This window comes from Mus pahari, chromosome 20 (assembly GCF_900095145.1).
Source record: "Mus pahari chromosome 20, PAHARI_EIJ_v1.1, whole genome shotgun sequence".
In the NCBI taxonomy this organism is placed as follows: Eukaryota; Metazoa; Chordata; class Mammalia; order Rodentia; family Muridae; genus Mus; species Mus pahari.
The window spans coordinates 45465261-45486887 of NC_034609.1; the positions used below are offsets into that span (position 1 = coordinate 45465261).

The following is a 21627-nucleotide window of genomic DNA, read 5'->3' on the forward strand; positions in this document are numbered from 1 at the left end:
CAGGGTGGAGAGCCTCTGAGCAGAGATCTGCAGCCCACAGGCTTAGCCCCACCATCCCACATGTCTCTGGCGCCTCTCCACAGGCTGACATTTTCCTCTCTCCTCGGCAGTCCTCTGGGCAAGAATGTGGCAACTTAGGCAGAGCTGGCCAGGCACGACAGCAGCAGCACCCCACATCCACACCCGCAGGGCTACTGTCGCTGCTGGCTGTGGCTTCTAAGCTTCAGCTTTCCCGTCTGTGGAGTGGGTGGTGGCCGTAGTACTCTGTAGCCTCTCTGAGCCAGTGAGGTGGAGGCTGGTTCCCATTGATCAAGGTCTACAGTAGACCCTGGCCGTGCTCCCCGTCACTGTGAGTGCTCCCGTCTACTCAGTACTCACCCCACATCCCTAAGCACCCTCTAGGTGCCTTCTTAGGCTGGGGTTCCCCTTTTACACAGAAGAATTAGAAGACTGGAGTTCTTTTCTTGCCCCACAACAATTGGGATATCAAAGAGGCTGCCCCAGGGTCTCACAGCTATTTGTGATGTTCTCACTATGGAAATGGAGCCTGCCTGGGATGGGGTGTGCAGCCCTGTGTGCCCCCCATATGGGTGGGTGCACTATGGAGCCTCCTTGGCCCTCCTGTAAGTCCATCCCTCTGAGTTTTAGCCTCCCCTACTACACATGGCATTGTGGTTCCTACCCAGTGAGAGACAGGATTAAAGAGAACTGGCAGAGGAGACTTGACCGGCCAGAGCCAAGGCAGAGGGAAACAGGCCTTTGTCCTCTTCCTGTCACTGATGGCCAGCTCTCAGTGTCGGCAAATCTGAGACAGTGTCCCCTGAGACCGCTTCTTGCCAGTTCCTCCTGATGTCTGACCTTTAGCCCTACAGCTTTCCCATCGTCCTCCAAGCTTACACTTGCCTCAGTTGCCTAGTCTCACCCCAGGAGGAAGGAAAAGGGCCAGGGCAAAGGGTCTCAGCTCCCTCCTGCAGAACTCCACTGTTGTTCAGGGACAAGGTATCCATCCCCACAGTGCTTGAGCAGCCTCCAGTAAAGGTCAGGATCTGCAGCTCTCTCTCCAGGCCCCCCTGACTTCTGGTCCACAGAGACTTGTGATGGAAGGGAAACTGAGGCTCAGAGCCCAGTCTCCCCACACTCAGCTCAACTTCCAGGCGTGACCGTGAGCTCGTGCCCAGTGAGTGTGTCCCAGCTCAGCTTTGTGTCGCTCCCTGCCAGCCTGAACAGCCTGGGCTCAAAGCCCAGGTGGGGAAACCAAGGCTTAGAAAGTTCGAAGATCAGATCCATGGGAGAGACACCATGTGGATGTTTGGGGTGAGAGAGAGCAATGGGGGGAGGGTGGTAAGAGGAGCCGCCACGCCCATTTTCAAACCCAGAGTCTGAGGCTTTCAAGTGTCTCTCAACCATAGGCAGCTCTGGTTTTAACACTGCTCCCAAGGTTTTAGGGAGATCAGGGCTGCGGCAGACTGGCTGGGTCTCACTCCTCTGCTGCCTTTGTGTCGTTGGTTCACCTTTCCACTCCCTGGGCCACCACAGCACCTCCTGCCTTGGTCTCCCTTGCTGAGTTTCACACCCTGTCTGACTAAGCTTAGTTGCCCAGGGGCATCCCACCTTGCCAGGCGGCCTGGATAGTCCATGGCACCAGTCCTCCCTTCACCTAGTTGGCCAGCCAGCCGGTCCTCTCTTGCAGTAGCCGCAACCCGTCCACCCTGCACTGTCTCTGGTCCTGGCCTTCTCCGGCGCAGGTTTCAGCTCCTGTGATAACTCGGAAAGTTGAACTGGCCCCATTACTGCACTGAGATGGTTGGCAAGATACAGCTCGATAATGGAGGAGATACCCACGTCTCGGTGGCCAGCGGCCTGGGCTCCCGCCCATTAACATTCCCCACCAGCGATCCGCGCTATCTCCTCTCCTTCCACTCCTCCCGCAGATAAGAATGGAAATTCTGACTTCATAGCTCGCTGATTAAAGTGTCTGGATTTCTTGATAATACACAGATAAATTATGTTTTTGAAAAGGAAGGTAGGGAGGAGGGTGGAGAGAAGGGGGCCCTAGAGGGGAGCCCTTGGCCGACTCTGAGGAAATGGCCCTCCCAGCCTCTAGTCCAGGCTGGTAGCCACCAAATGTCCAGCCACTGAAACGGCAGTCAGATCTAGTTAGGCCCAGCAGGCGCCACTCCGAGCTGACACTGGTACAGGGACTCCCAGGCCATAGGGTCCAGCCTCCAGAGCTGATGGCGCCCCCCAGTACCCACACCCCCTTGGGCAGATCTGTGTAACAACATGGCCTTGTTTGCGCAGCAGACATGGTGCCTCTGCAGCCTCTCCAGGCAGCTTTGCCTGAGTGCCCTGCTGCCCTGCAGTGCCTGGTTAGACCATAGGTAGTTCAGTGTCAGTGTGCCCGAGCAAAGCCACGCCCACCAGCTGTGAGGGCCCTGCAGCACCCGAAGCCCAGTGGGCCGCAGGCCTGTCCACAGCCGTCGTGTCTCCCAGCTCAGCCCAGCTGCCTCTCATGACAGGCGGCGCCCAGATGGGACTCGGGTGCCATTGCAAGCTTGTCTGGATAAAGCTGCCTCCTTCAGCTGATCCGAGATTCTGGCTGATGGTGTGATGCCCGAGATTAGGGGCTGCGCCAGGCTAATCCTCCTGCTGAGGGACAGGTAAGGCAGCCAGGGGGGAGTGAGACACCTGCTGTGTGAGAAGAGAAACCAGGGTCTGGCAGCCCTAGACACCCCCTAGACACCCCTTGGCATGGTGGCCTGGCCACACTGGCAGGAACCCCTTCTCCAGCCCTCCTGGGCCCAGTGGGATGGGGGCATTGGGCTCTTTTCCCAGTCCTGTGTATATAAAATCATTCCTGAGAACTGAAACTCAGGAATCCCAGAGATGGGGAGGCCTGAGGAGGGCAGGAACTTTCCCAGGTCTCCCCAAGTACAATGACCCCAGCGCTGCCATGCTGAGGGTAGCTGCCTTGACTGAGTGGTGGATGTACCCTTGGGCTTGTCCTGCTTCTGACCCTGTCCTCCCATTATCCCTCATTGCTCTTCTGATGACCCAAAGTCACACAGCACAGGAGGCTGTGACCTAGAGGCTCTGTCCAGAACTGAGCCTCTATCTACCTAGAGGTTCTGAGGTGTTTGCAGATATAACCCCCACCTCTATAAAGGGGCCTGGTCTCTCTGCTTTAAAGGAAAGGCCTGGACACAGAGTGGGCAAACGCTCAGGATTCCCCAGTCCTACCCGGATCAGTGCAGACTAGTCTGCACGGCCTTGAATTCAGAGACCCTCCCGTCTCTGCCTCCCAAGCGCAGAGATTAAAGACCCGCACCGCCACACCTGGCTAAGTTGGTGTGTTTGCTCTTGCTTATTGCTTGTAGGAACTTCATTTGCCCCCACAAAAGTAGCTCCTTTGGTGAGAAAGTTGGCTTGAAGGGATGGAGAGACAACCGGTCAGTAAATGCTCTCCACGCGAGTGTGAGGATCTGAGTTCAGATCTCCAGCCCCCTTATAAAGAGCTGAGCTCGGCATTGCGGGTCCTTTAATCCCGGTGCCGAGGTCTCTGGGACACATTGCTTCTGGACAATACTGCATCCCTCTAGGACAAACAGCTCCCACAGGACTTTTTTTTTTTTTAAACAGATTTATTTATTGCATGTATGAGTACACTGTTGTTGTTGTCTTCAGGCACAGCAGAAGAGGGCATCAGATCCCATTACAGATGGTTGTGAGCCACCATGTGGTTGCTGGGAATTGAACTCAGGACCTCTGGAAGAGCAGTCAGTGCTCTTATCCACTAAGCCATCTCTCCAGCCACCCTGCCCCCGCCCCATGCAGGACTTCTTGATGAGGAGTCAGGCTTAGGGTTTCTGACCACCCCCACCTGGATGATGCTAGAAGTTTGTCTTTGTCATCCTGGGGCATTGTCCCCACCCTCTCCTGACTAATCTCCAGAACTTCATACCTGGAGTGTCTCAGGATTCACACTCTGAACCATCAAGTTCAAGGATATGAGAGGGGGGTTAGGGTCCAGCCTACCCATCACCTTTTAGGTATCTCCCTGGTCTGAACCTCAGTTTCCATATCTGTAAGATGGGGTTAGAGATGCAAAGGTTACCCCGCAGTCCTGGTCCTGCTCACCAGAACCTTTAGCCATATTCTCTGGCCGCCCCATCTGCCCCATACCACCTAGCTGCCCACCAAATCCAGACTGCTAGACTCCAGGCCAGAGAGCACAGCTGGACCCAGCTCCATCTGACCTGGCTGTGTAACCTTGGGCCAAGCACTTCACTTCACTGGGCCTGGCTACCTCATAGAGCAGACGAGCTCATGAGTGTCCTTGCAGGTCCTTGTGAGGGGCTGAGGAGACAGCTTGGGAACCCTGGAATCCTGGTAGACAGGTGGGACCCACCCTCCCAGGTTCTTCTCGGGGCCTGTCTCCCTTCCTGGCTGGTGCCTGAGAGAGAGGCTTCCTCCTTCAGCTCCACGGGTGTGGGAGGGAATGGGGTGGGTGTGTTCCGCCCTCCCAGGCCCCCAACAAAAAGAAGAAAGAAAGGGAGCCTTGATAAGAAGAGCGATAGGCGCCATGCGTGGAGGAGCCGCTATCAGCCCATCTATCTGCCTGCTCACTCGCGGTTCTTTCCCCTTATCTCACCCCTCCAAATGCCAGGAACAAAAGCGGCGCAGACTTCCACGTATTGCCAAGCCCATGGCCCAACTCAGGCCTGCCAGGAGAGATGGCCCTGAAATCTAAAGAGAAAGTCGAGGCCCCTCAGCCTCATCATTTTGGAAAAGGAAGACCCAAATTCTGAGACATGGCAGCTGGGGTGGAGTTGTCCAGGAGAGGTGCCGAGGGGTGGGGGAGGTCTCCACGGCACCCCTTGCACATTGGCTGTGTGACCTGGGGTCAGTATCTTCCCTCTGGGGCACCTGGGGTGGGTTTACATCGCCAAGAGTAGGCTTAGTGGGGCCTGGGTGGGACCAGTCTTCCCCCATAAAGTTCCTTTCTCCCTAAATCTTCCTCGGGTCAAACAGAATCTAACACGGCCCCCAAGATCCAGTCCCACCTTTGCCCCCCCCCCAAACTCCTAAGCCCTATGGATTGTCTTAGAAACGTCCTGGGTTCCCAGGAGCAGCGCCACTGAGCCCTGGTCCCCAGAACCTCCATTCCTCCACCTCTGTCCAGCCCCTACTAGCAGCCAATGAAAATAGGGTGTGCAAATGAGCAGACTTGAGGCTCAGAGATTGGCTACAGTTCCACATAGGGGGTGGGGCCTTATCTCAAACGAGAGCTTGTACCTGTCCAGCCCAGACCCACTGGGTGGAAGTCCTCCTGGGCCTCTGGCGGAGCCTTGTGCTTGCCTTGAATAGGCCGGCCTTTGAGTAAGCTCTGCTGACCTCAGCCCAAGCCACACCCTCGGTCACTAGGACCTGGGCATTCCACAAACACTACAGTCAGCTCCTGTGCCAAATGAGAGTGAGGACGTGAGACGTGGAGCCCGGACAGGCAGCAAAGGCTGGCAGCTCCCTCCCTCCCTCCAGATCTTACTGAGTTATTGTCCCCATCCCCTCCTGAGCCCGATGACTCACTAGGAATGTTGCTGACCGAGTCTCTGTGGCCCTGGGCTCTGGTGAGAACAGGGATCTCCATTTGTCACACCTCAGTCTCCCAATCTGTAAAATGGAAAGGAATCTAGTCCTTCATCCCTGCCAGGATGGTTTTGAACCCCATCCCTGCCCCAGGCCTCGGTTTCCCCACCACATCATGGGCCATTCTAGAGCTGCCCATTCCATATTCTTTTCAAAGCTGCAGAGGTGGGATCATGACCTTGCCCCAGCCTCTCCGCTCCTCGGAGTACCGTGCTGCAGAATGGGACCCGTAGTTGCAGCAGTGGGGGGCTCTGACTCCCACAGCACCCTCAAGCCTCTGACGTAACAGCCACTGGTACGGGCGGGGTTTTTGTTTTTTTGTTTTTAATGTGTAATTGCAAAATAGCAGTGGAGCAAGGCCCACTGGAGAGCTTAGGCTGAAACCTAAGGGAGGAAAAGTCAGGAGGGAGTTCATGGCCTCCCTCAGTCCTGCCCCACACTCCGGGGCTTGTCACCTGTTTTTATTAACCCTATGCAAGGGTGCACTATCCCACCTCGAGGCCTTCCAGGTGACCTCTCGGACTCTGCCAGAGGGCATCCATCTCACTTGGGCAGCCCCCCAGCACAGAGCTGGATAAAAGCTAACCTTCTTGTTTCTAGACCAGCCTTGCTGTCTCGGGAGGAAGAGGGTGGAGGATAGGAACAGGGTCAAGTCAGTCTGAGAAGCTGGCATTACCACAGACAGAGGTGCCTGAGGAGTCCTGAGGGACGGACCAAGTGCTGTGACACGAAGACAGGGAAGGGACCGTGGCTGGGGCACAGATGACTCGGAAGCCCCACAGCGTTGAGAAAGCATTCTTGAATCAGAGCCGAGGGGGTGGGGGTGGGGTGGAGAGAAGATGCTGATGGTGTCGGTGAGGATGTGAAGGACACACAGCACAGGTCCTTGTGTATAAGCAGGGCAAGGAGAGAATGGGGCACCCACAGTGTGAGAGGATGGGGTACTCAGTGTGTTAGAGAAAGGGGCACCCACAGTGTGATAGGATGGGACACCCACAGTGTGATAGGATGGGACACCCACAGTGTGAGAGGATGGGGCACCCACAGTGTGTTAGAGAATGAGGCACCCACAGTGTGTTAGAGAATGGGGTACTTATAGTGTGAGAGAACGGGGCACCCACAGTGTGTTAGAGAATGGGGTACTCATAGTGTGAGAGAAAGGGGCACCCACAGTGTGATAGGATGGGGCACCCACAGTGTGAGAGGATGGGGTACTCAGTGTGTTAGAGAATGAGGCACCCACAGTGTGTTAGAGAATGGGGTACTCACAGTGTGTTAGAGAATGGGACATCCACAGTGTGAGAGGATGGGGCACCCACAATGTGAGAGAGAGGACGGGGCACCCACAGTGTGTTAGAGAATGGGGTACTCATAGTGTGAGAGATGGGGCACCCACAGTGTGAGAGGATGGGGCACTCACAATGTGAGAGAATGGGGTACTCACAATGTGAGAGAATGGGGCACCCACGGTGGGTTTGGGTAAGTGCTCAAAGCACTGTGCTGTTCCAGGGGGGGCACAGCCCAGCCTGCTGAGTGGAGGGCTTGTCTATCACACAGGAGCCACCCCCTCCTGGGCAGCCATCTGCCTCTCTGCCTCTGCCCTGTGCCACACAGCGATGGCTCCATTAGTGAAACCCGCTCACATGGCTCAGTTCTTCTCGCCCATCTGGAGAAGGGATCACTCCAGCCTCAGCGCCCATCTCCGTGGTTTGCCTCCTCCTCTTTGCCCCAGGCGATGAGCTGTGGCCTCAGCAGCCCCTGACCCCATCCTATCGCAGGAACCCCAGGCTATGGCCATCCTGGGGGGGGGGACACAACCAGCCCTCCCCCATGCAGCCCCTCCCCCAGACATGCAGGCCACGGCTTCCCAGAGTGAAACAATCTTGTGTAATCTATCAGTGGCTATCGGGCCCATCGAGGGGAGGGACGGGAGTGGCTGGGCCTAGAGATGGCGCCAACCTTTAGCGTTGATAAAGTTTCCGAGTTCAGCTGTGATGAATGTTGAGTAAGCGCAGGCCGCAGATAGGATGTGGACTTGGCAGGCCCGAGGCTCCGGCTGAAACCAATCTCCCTCTATCAGCCAGGCTGGGCTTTCTCAGGCCCCCGGCCCTCTTCCCTCCTCCTAGCCTCCCTTTCTCTAGGCCTTGCCCCACCCAGGCCCCTGCCCCTGGGGACAGGGTAAAGGACCAGCTTACTGGTTGGATCTGTGGAGAAAGGAACCAGGCTCAAGCCAAGGGGAAGATACTGAGGGAGCTCACAGAGATAGCTGTTGAAACAGTGAGGGCCCAGCACACCCCCACCCTCCACAGGTCCTGCATCTTCAGGCTTGTCGCTTGGTGGTGCTCGATGTACCCTGATTGAACCTCAGCTCTGTACTGGGCCTTTAGACCTGGGAGCTCAGCCTGGACTTTCTGTGCCCCCTCCCGGACGTAGGTCTTCCTGCACGCAGTACCTGAGCTCAGTTTAAATGCCACCCCCACGAGAAACCCTAGTGCCCCGACATCCTGTGGACTGAGCCAGCCCTCTGAGGTACATAGGCCCACACCTGTCTCCATCCCAGACTGATCCCCTCTCTTGTCTGCACAGTGAGTCCCCAGCTAGGGATGGACGCTGCCTGGAACTTCCTGGGCCCTCCAGGGCCTCTCCGTCCACTCCTCACCAGAACTCTGTAAGGTCGGATGTGGGTCCCTGGACCTTGCAGCCCAGCTAGGTCTCCATTATGTATGTCCCAGAAGAGCAGGCTGGGTGGTGGCTGGGACGGCTGCCTTCCACCTCAGTTTCCGTGCATAGACTCCACATTCCTGCTGGTACTAGCCAGGCTCTGACAGACTCCAGCAAGCGCTTGAGGGCCGTGCACATGTATCTGCAGGGATCTGGGCTGAAGGAGCCATAGCTTCTAAAGACTACAGGTACACTAGGAGGGGCCAGGGGTCACCCCCACAAAACAGAGAGGTGTCCTGACTCCAACTGCTCCAGGAGCAGCTAGTAGAGCCCAGGGTCTGACTCCAGGAGCAGACATAGGGATCGGGGTGGCCAGAAGCAGAGGTGGGAAGGGAGATACGGGGGATTAGGGAGGGAAATGAGGTCCCACAGGGGAACAGCAAGGCCTTAGTTCTCATCTACTGTGAACCAGGATGGGTCCAGAGATCTTGTTACTCTCTGCCTCAGTTTCCCATACTTAGAGCAGGGTAGTACCAAATTGGAACACTAGTAAGTGCCACGTGCCATTGGAGTGTTCAGCTCTCCAGCAGCCCTTTCTCAGCCCCAGGGCTGAGGTCTGCCTCTGGCCACTGGTACAGTGTGAAGCCATTTGTTGCACATGGCTGGGGGGCCTGGGTCCTCAGAGGCTTCCGGAGGGCCACGCAGCTACACACGGACTAGCCAGAACAGCAGCAGCCCAGGGCAGGGAAGCCCCACCACATTCTGACCATTAAGTCGGAGTTGGCTTCATGCGAGGGTTGGAAACAGGAGCGGAATACATTTCCCAGAACGGGGAGCTCCAGGCTGCCCATGGCCCATCCAGGATCACAGCTGTGTGAAGCCTTGGGCCCTCAGGGATAGGAAAGGGAAGGTGACCGATGGCAGATTTTCAGTGACTCCTTTTAAAATTTCTGGAACCAATTTGACTTCAGGTTGCCAGCGTGTGTTTCTTTTCACAAGACAGTGTCATGCAGAGCTCTGCATTTTATCTGGACTGTATGTCACCCACACATACCTTTTTTCCCCCCAGTAAAGATTCTTGCCTTTAAAAGTCAAGCATCAGGAAGAGCCTGTGTTTATTGTGTGTAAATAATATCTCAATAAGATCTTTCTAGTGTTTGAATGCTGAGGTCTGCATAGATGCATGTGTACTAGGATGTAGGTCCCGACTCTGTCAGATCCCCTGCTCGGTGCCTCTGTAAGATTGCCCGGTGATGAGGACGGTGTGTGTCACCTTCTAGGATGTTGAGTTCCAAACCCACGTGACCTGGGGTGGACCCTCGTGATGCTCACAGCCAGGCAAAGAAGCGGTCATCAGGTCATCCACCAAAGACCACACGGGATAGAGAGGACCAGGCAAGACAGAGAAGGTCCAGGGCTCAGACTCCTCGGGAACGGACGTGAGCTCCTCATCCCAGGGTCTGTGGGGACACCCTCTGTGACACACTGGGTGAGAAACATCTCTTGTCCTATCCTGTGTCTGTTCAGCCCCTGTGCCTCCCATGCTGTGAACAGTTCAGAGACTCAAAGATGGTGGTCCCTGGCTACAGCTACAGCTTGACTGTCATCATTGGGAATCCCAGGGGACAGACACACTTCCCCTTCTAGGGCGGGATGTGTGCACTCAAGTGAACAAGCAGTGCTATATGGCCAGCCTTTTGTGGCCAGCCTCGTGTGGCCAGCATCCCTCCTGGGCTCTGAGATGCTGTCCCTCCAATACTGCCATCATCGCTACCACGTTTGGCATCCTAAGTTGAGTTTGAGGTCAAGGTTGAGACCACACTGAGCTTCAGGTGGCCCTTCACCCTTCCCGGGGACACTGAACACCTGCTAAGTCTTGAGGGCCACAAGGGTCTCTGGACTTGTAGTGCACAACTATGATAAGGTGGTGGTCCCAGAGGACTCAGATGACCGCACTGAGTGTGGGGACCCTGAAGGAAGAAAGTCCTTAAATAGACTGAAGGGGTGCAGTGGGGAGTTCAGCGGCCACTCAAGGACAGGTCTGGGACACTGGTGACAATGCCCTACATGGAATGCATGTACAGGAGACACGCTGGGGTGGGGACTGGCCCTTCCCTCACTGGCAAGACAACTCGGGCTATGTCCAAGGAGTATGGCCGGAGGAAGGGGACTTTACCCTGAGAGCCCTGCCCCACTGCAGTGTGGGTAATGTGCCTGAGATGATCTTGTGGCACTGGGGTCAGAGTTATCGCCAAGGTTCCTCAACGTGTCTGTCCCTGTCGGTACTTTCTGACTGAGGTGTCAGCCATTAGACCTGAAAGCGAAGGCAACTGAGGAGCGGAAGTGTGCTCCAGGCTGCAGCTCAGGTCCATGTGCCTCTGACTCCATACCTCAGCATTGCTCAGATCAGAATTAGAGGCTCAGATGGGGCCCGGATGCCATCTGGCCCTGCTGACCAGGACCAGGTCAGAAGTCACAGTGCCGCTAGCCAAGAAGTAAGGCTTTAGAACTTAGACCTGAGATGCAGGCCCTTAGACTGTTTGGCCATAGTCCCCACTGGGCTGAGTCCTGTGACGCCGAGGGAGGACAGGGTTAGCTTGCCGCTTGTGTGTCCCCGCCATGGCCCTCACTGCCTGCTGCTGGGTGGTGGGAAAGTCTGTTGCTATTTTCTCCCTGCTGTCAGGGCCTTATCTGGCAGCTGGTCCTGCTGGAGACCAGGGTCTCCCTCCTGGCAGTGCCAAGCCATTCCAGTGAAGGGAGGAGACTCTACAAGCAAGGTGGGGGGTTTCCTATACCTCCTGATGGCCTCCCCAGCCCTGCAAGAAACAGCATTGTCACAGAAACCCCCGGCAGTGCTCCCAGCCACTGTTCCATTTGGCCGTGTGGACTCCAGCCTCCACAAGAGGCTGCCCTCGTTTTCTGTGAGTCCTGCCTTTCCCGGTGTGCACTGTCCCCCACTCCACTGCTTTTTCTCCTGGCCCCACTGGCAGGAGCCTCCTCTGTCATCAGTCCTTGCCACCTCCTCCAGGAAGCCTCCTCCTCCCCCTCTTGGCCATGCACACAGGCACCTCTGCTCCTTTGGGGAAAGACGTTTAGTCGTGCTGTGTCTCCGGCTCCTGGTCCTGAATCTGGCGCAAGGGCATAGGGAGGTTTAGAGTGTGTGAGCGGATGAAGCGGCCGTGGTTAGGGATGCGGCTGCCTGCTCTCTGGGTTCTACCGGGCATCTGTCTATGAGATCCATGGCCCAAAGATGGGCAGCAGCTGTCGCGGGTCGCCTTTGTCCCATTTATAGGGAGGGAGGAAAGAATCTCCGGGTGACTCTAATGGAAGGACCCTGGGCCAGGCAGGCTCCTGTGGGCCTTGGCCTGGTGACCAAGGGTTTGAAAGGCTGGATGCTGCTCTGGTATTAACGGTGGTTCCCATCCCACATGGTATCTGCAGGGGGCTCACCCATGACAGAATCCTGTCTGGACCAAGGAGCCCCCTTCATGCTGCCTGAGTGACACAGGTGGGGGTTTAGTCCCCCTTCCAGGACCTGCAGTGGTCTCCATGTGGTGGCTTCAATGGCCACCACCACCCTTCGTTGTGACTCCTCAAAGCTAGGAGAGGGCTGCAGTCACCTCGCTTACAAGGACTTGGAAGGCACTGGGCATCAGCCTGCCGTACAGAGCCCTGGCTCCATAATTCAGTTTTAAAGCATGAAAAAGGGAGTTGATGAAATTCCGCTATCAGCTCCGAGCCAATATGCAAAATATCTCACCCCCAATCAAATAGCTATTATGTTTTCATTCCCAAGCGGCGTCCGGCTTAATGAGCAGGAGACGGATGGGCGCTTGGGCGTCTGCTCCCTGTGATAACCAAGGGGCTCGGGGCACTGTGGGGGCTGCTTCCAGTGCTGCCCTGGCTGTGGGTGGCCACCATGGTGGCCTGTGGATGCCACTGAGAAATGTCATCTTGTACTTGGACCTCACCAACCTGAGCAGTAGTAGCCAGGCAACAGGGCCAACATCTGCCTCACTATGGATAATAGGAGCTGTGGCTCAAGACTGTACGAAGGAGGGAGCAGCCTGTCTGGTCAGGTTTGAATATGGTCCAAGTTCCTTTCTCTCTTTGCAGCTTCCCCTTGAGGATCATGGGTGAGCTGTTCTGCCTTAGTTGAATGGGCCTCAGTTTGCCCATCTATAAAGTGGGTGTGACCCCAGACTTCCCTCTTGAGGTGTGTGTGTGGGGTAATGATTGGCTACTTATGGAAATGACATTTAGATAGGACTGGCCTCAGGTTCCCTTACTCTTCTTTGGCCCCCATTCCATGGCACCCAGTCTGGCCCACATTACATATTCTGTATGACCTTTCCATGCCAAGATCTAACATGAACCCTCTGTGCCTTAGGTTCCCCACTGACCCAGGCCTGGAAGATGACCTCACTAGGCTATGTCAGTGGGAGGGGTTAAGGAGGGACATCTGTGAAGGGCTGTGCCGAGGCTTCTTATACACAGTTGGTGCTTAATAACCACTTTCCCCATCTCCTGGCCCTGTCGGCTTATTGGTGGCAGGAACCAGTGACAGCTGGTGTTTGCAAAGCACTGGCCCCCAGCTCCCTATGCTGCTGTACTCTGATAGTGTGGGTCAGCAGTTCTGGGAGGCTGCAGCTGTGATAGTTTCCATTGGTAGCTCGGGAGGAGTGCAGAGAGGTAGAGCCGCTTGCCCAAGGTCACACAGCAAGGACACAGTTTTGATCTGTCATTGTACCTGGTTGGGAGCAATGAGGTTCCCCAAAAGGACCTTAGCATAGGGCATGCTGGGAAGAACAGTATCTAGCCATGGATCACAGATTCCCCTGACCTACAGGGCCAAGTTCCCTCCTTTCTACTCTCTGCAACCTTCACGGGTCTAGGTGTAGCAGAGGGCCCAGTGCCAGCTCCATTGGAGCCAACTCAGGGCTCAGAAAGCCATAGTGGCCCCAGGCAGGAATGCCACATCCTGCTGTGGGCCCACACTGTTTGCCACGGTGATTGTCTCCTGCATTATCAGAGCCATTTTAATTGTTCTGGAACTGAATTAACAACATCAGAATGAGACGCTTGCAGACCGACTTCTTTCTCCATGCTCTTCCACGCGGCTTTGTGAGGAGCGGTCGCCTTTGTTCCTGTAAATGGAGAAACAGCCCTGCTCTAGGCGCCTGGGTGTGGGAGATCCACCTGGGTGGGCACCAGGTTGGGCTCCGTGACATTACTGAGGAAGGATGTTTCAGCCTGTGCCCCCTCATTGGCCCAGCTCAGTGCCAGTCCCAGAGTTCCCGAGGGCAGACTTCATCCCATTGACTGGAATAGGCAACCGAGACTCCTGGGCCTTCCCAGCCCCTGGAGACGCACGAAGCTCCAACAGTGGGATGGATACGTGTACCCAAGCAGAACGGTCTCCAGCATCCTGAATGGTGACTCTGCTCAGGGTGGGCCTCCACCACAGCGCCGTTTCCAGCCCTGGTACAAGGTCATAAGGGTCAACACACATGTCCAGACCACCTTGAGTCTGCTAATGTGAGGCTCAGCCCTGTCCTGCCTGTCACTCCCCTGCCTGTCACCCTCCTATGGCAATGCAGCTGGGACAGATTGGAAGACTGGGCCTAGGACTAGCACCCACAGAACTGCAGCCTTCATTTCCCCTTCCCGGAACTTGTGTTGGTACCCCAGTGTCCCGGGCTGGGGTTCCACCTGTGTGAGCTCACTCGCACTCAGTACACAGCATTGCTGGTGCAGATGACTTCCCCCCCCAGGCCCCAGTCTGAGCCTCACCACCTGCTCTTGCTATGCTCCTGACTTAGGAACCGTCCCCAGGAGGGACACGAGACCCCTGCACCCTAGAATGGTGTCTAGCCATCTGAAGCCAGTGTGAGCAGGATGGCACTGACCCCTGCAGTGTGGTCAGGGTTGTCTGGAAACCTGGTCGAAGCCTGCCTGGCATCTGTTCCATCCTCGTGGGTCCCCATGCCATCGACATGACCGATAGATGTGATGGCTCTCGTAGTAGCCTCAGCTTGGGTGCAGGCTGGCCCATGTTGGGATCAATGGCCCGATCATGGGTCTGTGGGTTTCTCACAAACCTCCATTCCTTCTGAGAAGGCGCAGCCGGAGCCCCGAGTCTGGGGAGAGGCAGGTTTCATTAGCGGGGGACCCTCAAGCATCCTATGGTGCATCCTAGTCCGCCCCTGCCTGGAGACGTGGGCCTGCCTCCAGAAAGGCTCTGACATGGAGCACTGCTGCTCTGTTTGCAAAGAGCACTTGTCTACTGCACACGGAGCCCTGACACTGTGTAGACCTGGTGTGCTGATGCCTGCCTGGAGCCCCCTACCCCCACCCCCGACTCAGGAGGTGGAGGCAGGAGCCTCTACCTCACAGTACCCCAGTTCTCAGCCTTCCTAATACTGTGACCCTTTAATATAGTTCTTCATGTTGTGGTGCCCCCAACCATAAAATGGTTTTCGTGCTACTTCATCACTGTAATCTGCTACTGTTATAAACTGTAATGTAAATATCTGTTTTATGATGGTCTTAGGAGACCACTGTGGAAGGGTCCTTCAATCCCCAAAGGGATGGCAACCCACAGGTTGAGAACCACTGACATCATAAGTTCAAGGCCAACCCCAGAATGCATGAGATCCTGTCAGAAAACAACAGCAGCAGCAGCCCAAAGATGGCTTTTGTCTGCTCTCTGCCTGTCCTCAGTCACTCTGACATGTCGTGGCCTTTTGGTTTACTTTCTCTAGCGCCCTGAGGCCTCACTGTTCCGATACTCAAGGCTCCTCCCACTCCAGGGGGTGTGTCTAAGACTCAAGCTCATCACCTCCTCAGTGACCACAAAATGATAGGACAGGGGTCTCCTGGAAGCTGTGGCTAAACAGCACGAACTGGGGGCGGGCTGTGGCTAAGGAACATGAACTAGGGGCGGGGCTATGGCTAAAGAACACGAGCTGGGGGCGGGGCTGTGGCTAAAGAACACGAACTAGGGGCGGGGCTGTGGCTAAAGAACACGAACTAGGGGCGGGGCTGTGGCTAAAGAACATGAACTAGGGGCGGGATTAGGTGGAAGCTGTGGCTAAAGAGCTTGAGCTGGGGACCCCAGGCTAGGTGAGGATTTTAGTAGGGCCTCCGGTCTCTGTTCCTGTTGCCCATACTCTGGAGTGACCTCATAGATTGTATTCTCTGGGTCCCCTGGGAGTCACCGCAGAACCATGGGGGATTATTCCAGCCTGCCATCTCCATTGCAAGGTGGATGCCCCCCAACTCGTCTGGAGGGAGGGAGAGGAAAGCTTCCCCGCGCCCACTGTGAAAGACACCTGCATTCTGAGCTAGATCACGCATCTGCCGTGTTTGTGTCCAGCATGGTTTTGCTCAGTGTAGCAAGCACAAGAACTCACCCTTGGAGAGCCCTGGACCAAACCCCAAGGGCAGGGTGGCTTGACAGATGGGGCCTGCAAGGCCATAAGAGACAGCGGACATGTCGGCTGTGTGTGGGGCAGGAAGGCTTGCAGGGCCCATCTAAACCCAGAAGGATCATCCTGTGTTGGTTTCCGTTGGTCGTGAGTGGTTGGGAAGGTTGGGACTCTTGTCCAGGCAAGAAGGGTGTCCATTGCCTGGGGAGGGACAGACAGCAGGAAGGGCAAGAACAGGAAATGCATAAAGTGACCCCAAAGCTTAGGAATTGCTGTGGGCTGAGAGTATATGGGGTGGAGTTCACATGGTTGGCCACAGGGGACCCAGGAGGTGTCCTAGCCTTCGCCTCCGTGGGGAGCAGGTCCTGCTGTGTCCTGTTACCCACTTTGCCCAGGCACCAAAGCTCAGCCTGTACAGCCATTAGGAAACCAGAGTGACTTTATTTGGAAGCACATCGTGATAATCTGGGGCCTCATGTCCACAGGTTCCCTCAGAGACATGGAGGCCGGAGAAGAAGCCAAGGCCATGGACAGCAGCCCCATGGAGCAGGAAGCTCCAGCCCCAGAGGCCCCAGCCATAGAGGAGCCCCCAAGTCCACCCAGAGAAGGTAAGTGTGCAGACCACCAGGCCCAGAGAGGTTAAGAGGTTTGTCTGGAGTCACACAGCCCCCATGCCAACAGGGATCCGACCTAGGTCTGGGTTTAGACTCATCCCAATATCATGTTGCCCCTTTCCTCAGCCCCATGACCTCCTCAGATTCTCCTGGGCCTCCTGGTTACAGTTTTCTGGGTCTGCATTTCTGAATCTGAGGACAGGCCACGGAAGGAAGCCCCACAAACCCCCTACACTACCCAAACTCTAGGAGGGCAGTTCAGGCCAGGTCTGGGTGTAGGGCAGTAAGACTTCAGGAGCCTCTAAAGGCCTGAGAAGAGAGGCTCACAGGGGCAGAGTTCTTGGGAGATCAGCACTGCTGTGTTCTGGTGGCCACTGAGCTCAGGGGAGATGGTAGTGAGCTCTGGGGTATCTAAGGGACACCTGCATCCCGACCCAGGTATTCTGCCTGGCTGTGAGTCTAGAGCCCTGCCACCTCTCTCTGCAGCTCTGAGCTTCAGGAGCACTTCACTTCTTACCCATGAGCCTTTTTTCCCCCTGCAGCCCCCGGCTGCCTGAGAGGGTTGAGGGAACAGCCTGGGGAAATGGCTCAGTCAGGAATGGGCGTCCCACATGGGCTTGAGAACCCCTCAGCATCTCTATAAAATCCATGTGTGCTGCAGGCCTATGATCTCAACACCGGGAAGGTAGACACAGAGTGTCCCTGGGGTTCACTAGCCAGACTGGTCGAATCTCAAAAAAACAAGGTAGAGAGAGACCAGCTAAGGAAGGACCTCCAGGGTTGATGTTTGGCCACCACACATGAAGAGGAAGGCAAAGGGGATGACGACAGAGGAGACAGAAGGGGACATCAGAGAATCTCAGAGCCTGGGTGGGGAGCAGAAGGGTCCCACACAGCCTTTCATCCCTAGGGCTCCTCACTGTGCACGTCACCAGTGTACCAGAGTCCCTGACTGAATGGATGCAGACCAGAGACCCTTCCTTTCCCCTTTCCCTTTCCATTCTAAGCCCAGTCCCCAGCCTGAGGTTCTGGCCTTTCAGTGGCAACAGCCCTGACTCCCCTCACCCTCAGCTCCCAGGGAACCCCAGCCTCTGGAGTGAGGTAGCAAGTGCCAGGCCAGGCCTGGCATATGGTCCTGAGAGGTGAAGCTATGGCTGCCTCAGTTTCTCCTGGGTAGCCTTCAGGAGAGCAGGTGCCATGCTCAGAGGCTGCTGCAGTATCTCCTGCACCATCGGTGACACCGTCAGGAGCCACACTAGTGCAGCCGTGGCCGGGCTGCCAAAGGGCAAATGGCTGGCAGCTGCTGGACTCTGACCCATAGCTTCCCGGGGAGCTGGCCTTTATCTGATTGGGGAGCTGGGGCTGCTGAGGGGGTAGGCGGGTGGGGCCGGGAAGGATCTGGGACAAACAGCCTGGCCTGCACCTGGCACCAGCGGCAGTGATAACACGGTGATGGGCGCGATAACGGGCGCTAGAGCATATCTGACGTTCAGGCGGGTCCAACACGGCTCCGCTCGCTCGGTGGCTGGAGCTCAGATGCCAGCCACTTTGATTTATAGCCAAAAATAATAGGACTTTTATACCATGGGATTGATTTATTTGATGTTAATCACAGCCCTTATCGCGGTATTAATAATCTGCTGGTCCCATGACGTCACCCAGGGGGCTTTACAGGAGCTCATCGATCGGGGGCCACACTGGTTATCTGGCCCACCAGGAAAGCAAACATGCCCTTTGGGCTGGAGTTGGGTGCGGGGCTGGTGGAGGGGCCCAGCTGTTGCAGAGACCAGAGAGCCAGAAGCCACGGGCCTTGGTGTACAGGGTGGGCACTGGGCTGTGACCGTAGCTAAAGAACAATTATTACTGCTGTGAACAGCAGGGGCTGAGAACTTTACAAGACCAAGAGGAAGCCTGGAGTGCTAGATAAGAAGAAAGGCAGGTGACTATGTGCCCCGAGGCCTCAGTTTCCCTCCTGGTCACAGGCTAGCACAGCAAGGATGTGACAATGCTTTCCTCTCTACAGATGTGAGCCCACCCACAGTGCCGGCACTTCCCGAGTCCCCAGAAGATCCTGAGGATATGGAGGGGCAGGAGTTGGAGATGCCCCAGGATGAAGAGAAAGAGGAAAAGGAAGAAGAGGCAGCCATGACTCGTCCCTGGAGTGGGCCAGGTAACCAGACTGACAGCCCTGTATAGTAGTGTAGTGACCCCAGGGCAGCCTTGTATAGCCTTCTGGGCTAGCCAGGGCTAGGCTATTCTGGGTTCATGGGTCCTTGGACACCAACAGTGCCCCCGGTCTGTGTAGCTGGCAATGTGATCTGAGATGGTCCCAAGAGTGCGCATGCCCAGAGCCTGTGCTCCGGGCATTTGAAGGGTCTGCTGTGGCTGGCTATGGGGCCTGAGAGATGATAGCAGGAGCAAGAGCCTGGAGGGCATATGGCCGACGTGTAGGAGCTGCTGAGCGCAGCTTCCCTGCAGCAGATGGTTGGGATTCGGAGCTGGCTAGTGCCCAGGTGGGCTCGCGCTTGTGTGAGGACAGCTGCTCTTCCTGGGGGCCACAGCCCATCTGAAGTTCCTGGTTACCATCTGCCCCACAAGCCAGTCAGGCCTGTACCTTTGAACAGATAGCGTGTGCCAGTTGTCACATTAGTGGCCGGAGCTCAGACCGCACAGGTCCCAGAGTGTGGCAGTCATGGTACCCTTGCTGCTGAGAAATGGGCACCGTGGGGAACTGTGGGCATCAATGATTTCCAGGGCTCTCATTGAGGACCGAGAGCCACTGTGCAGAGCAGGTCCTCAACAGGGAGGAGTCAGATGCTGAGCACGTGGGTGGACAGGGCGGCGCATGCGCACACGGTTATTGTCTGTCAGCTGTGTATGAGCATGCAGGTATAACACAGCCGGACTCCTGTCTGTGGATAGAAGGCATGCCAAAGGGGTCTGAGAAGGCTTTGCCAGGGCAGAGACTGTCCCTCCTGCGGAAAACTTGGGAACCAAATTGGGGTAGAAATGAACTGTTAACTGAACATGTGGATGGTTTGATGGGGTGCTAAGAAGAGTGCAGGAATCGATTGGTGATGTCTGCCGCCAGTATCAAGGATGAGTGGCAGGTGTGGCTAAGGGCCACACAGTGGAGCATCAGCTGAGGCTGTGAGGGAGGGCTGACCTGGAAGACTGCAGCCGGAGTGGGGACCCGCACCCTTGGGGAATGGAGTCCACCCATACAGTGTCCCATGGCTAGTTGTCCCAGAGCACTGTTCTCTGCCACATGTACATCAGATGCTTGGCATGTCCCTCATGGCTCTAGGTGACCTGACAGAGGTAATATGGTGATGATGTCTACTCCTTGTGGAGTGCCTGGTGGGAGCTAGGCACTGACATAATCAATGTCCTATCTCAGTTGAGGCCAGTGTCCCCAGATCTCAGTACCATGGTGGGAGTAATTGCACCAGGTCACGTGGGTGCCAGACCCTTTTCCACTCACAGGTCAGTGTCTAAAGCCATGGAATTGGGCAGAGCCTTGTGTGCAGACTGCCCAGCTTCTAACCAGCCCTATGCTGACTCAGTCTCTCCAGCCTGAAGGGGGTCCCGGAGTCCCTCTGAAGCCATGGATGGCCTTACATCAGCCTCCTGCGGCCAGCACAGTGTCCTACCCACTTCGGTGTAGGGCAGGGAACGGCATACCACATCACTGACTGAGAACTGTGCCTTGCTCCAAAGGCCCAGATGTGAAGTCACCTACAGCAGTGTGCAACGTCGCCCACTGTCCTCATCCACATAAGGGTTATTACTTTTCTTCGATGGAGAAGCCAGGCCCCTTTGGATTGCAGCTTGCCCTGCCCCTGTGAAGGCCCTGCTCCACGGGCTGTGGTTTGGGGTCAGGGTGCACCCCAGCTTCCCGAGTTATTTGCATCCTCCGGAGCCAGGCGGGGCACTATCGGCTCCCACAGATAGTGGGCAGCGATGGGTTTGATAAGTGGCTGCTGGCCAACCGCCGTGGTAGCCATCGTCTATCAGCTCCCGCACAGGCTCTGCTTATCGCCCGGTGGGGAAGCTGCTGCAGAGGCCCAGGGGGCTCTTATCTCCAGGGCCGCCAAGCCTCTGATGGGGTTGGAGGCAGTGCCCAGCCCGGTGACAGACCAAGTGCCACTTTTACCTTGTGGGCTGCCCGAGACACTTCCTGACCTCCGGCCCATGGCCGCTCTCTGGCAGGCCCCTGCACCCACCCTGTTTGTCAGGGATCCTGCCTGAGAGGTATCTTTCATAGTTCCCAGGGATTCCCAGTGCAAGCTAGCAAGCAGCGCTGGCTATGTTAATGACCTCTGCCTGCTTGAGAGACCCCCTCCCCACCTCAGTGAATGAGGTAGAAAAGTGATCTAGGATGACTTCCAGCATCAACCTTGGGCCCACGTATTCACACACGCATGCACACACTCAAAATGGGAAAAAGAAAACAAGACACTCCCCCCCCAGGAACCCCCACTTGCCCCTGAGTTCCAATGCTGTGGTGATGCCCAGGAGCAGTTGGCTGACTGCTGCAGACCTAGCTATAGTCTTCCTTGTTTTGCCCACACTAGAGTGCAGCCCCAAGGTTGCCAGTACCACCATCACTGTCACAACTTCCTAGCCTCTCCTGCTTCGGTCTCTGCCCTGGCTCCCTCCTGCTCCTGCTTGTCCTACTCAGTGACAGTAGCACGCCACTGTCTGGGGCATGCACAGTGGCGTTCCACCCATTGTCAAGAGTTCTGTATTTTGCCGGGTACTGGCCACTCTTCTCCAGTGCCGCTGCTGTGAGAGGCAGGAGCCCAGCTTTGCGGACTGCCTAGGGATGGATTGCTGACCTCAGGACCTTGGTTTCATGTCCTGTAAAATAGAGATGGGGAGAGGCATTGTGGCCTCCAACTTGTCAGCCACTAGACAGCCGGGTTTTCCTCACATGGAGGTACAAGCAAGTCCATAAGCCCCATGGCAGCTGATTTCCTATTACATCTGCATCAGATGGGCGATGCTGCGTTTGCAGCTCTGATAGCCACACACTGTCTCAGTACCCACCTCTGGGCAGTGGGAATGTTGCAGCCCTATGTAGATTATAAAACCCAAGGAGCATGCCACGAAAGTGTCTTCAGAGAGCATGTGACCAAAGCCATAAGGGCTTAAAACAGGTGGCCCTGCTTGGGGCTCAGCAGGCTGAGTGACCAAGATGGGCCTTCCAAGGCACACTGAGGGCTTTGGAGATGCCAGAGAGGGGAGCCCACAAGAAAGGAAAGCATGCAAGG

The 21627-nt window shown here is 56.1% G+C and overlaps 1 protein-coding gene across 3 annotated transcripts in view; it reads left to right on the top strand.

The window, feature by feature from the left end:
• Zfpm1 (zinc finger protein, FOG family member 1) overlaps positions 1 to 21627 on the top strand; it is a 55935-nt gene that overhangs the window by 7511 nt on the left and 26797 nt on the right. For 2 of the 3 annotated variants that reach the window (XM_029532569.1, XM_021220233.2), the window contains exons 2-3: positions 16223 to 16345; positions 18375 to 18521. In XM_029532569.1, coding sequence (XP_029388429.1) covers positions 16237 to 16345; positions 18375 to 18521 — 256 coding nt within the window. In that variant the 5' untranslated portion in view covers positions 16223 to 16236. Of the gene's footprint in view, positions 1 to 9630; positions 9797 to 16222; positions 16346 to 18374; positions 18522 to 21627 lie in introns of those variants that run through there. The other variant, XM_029532568.1, reaches the window with a different exon arrangement.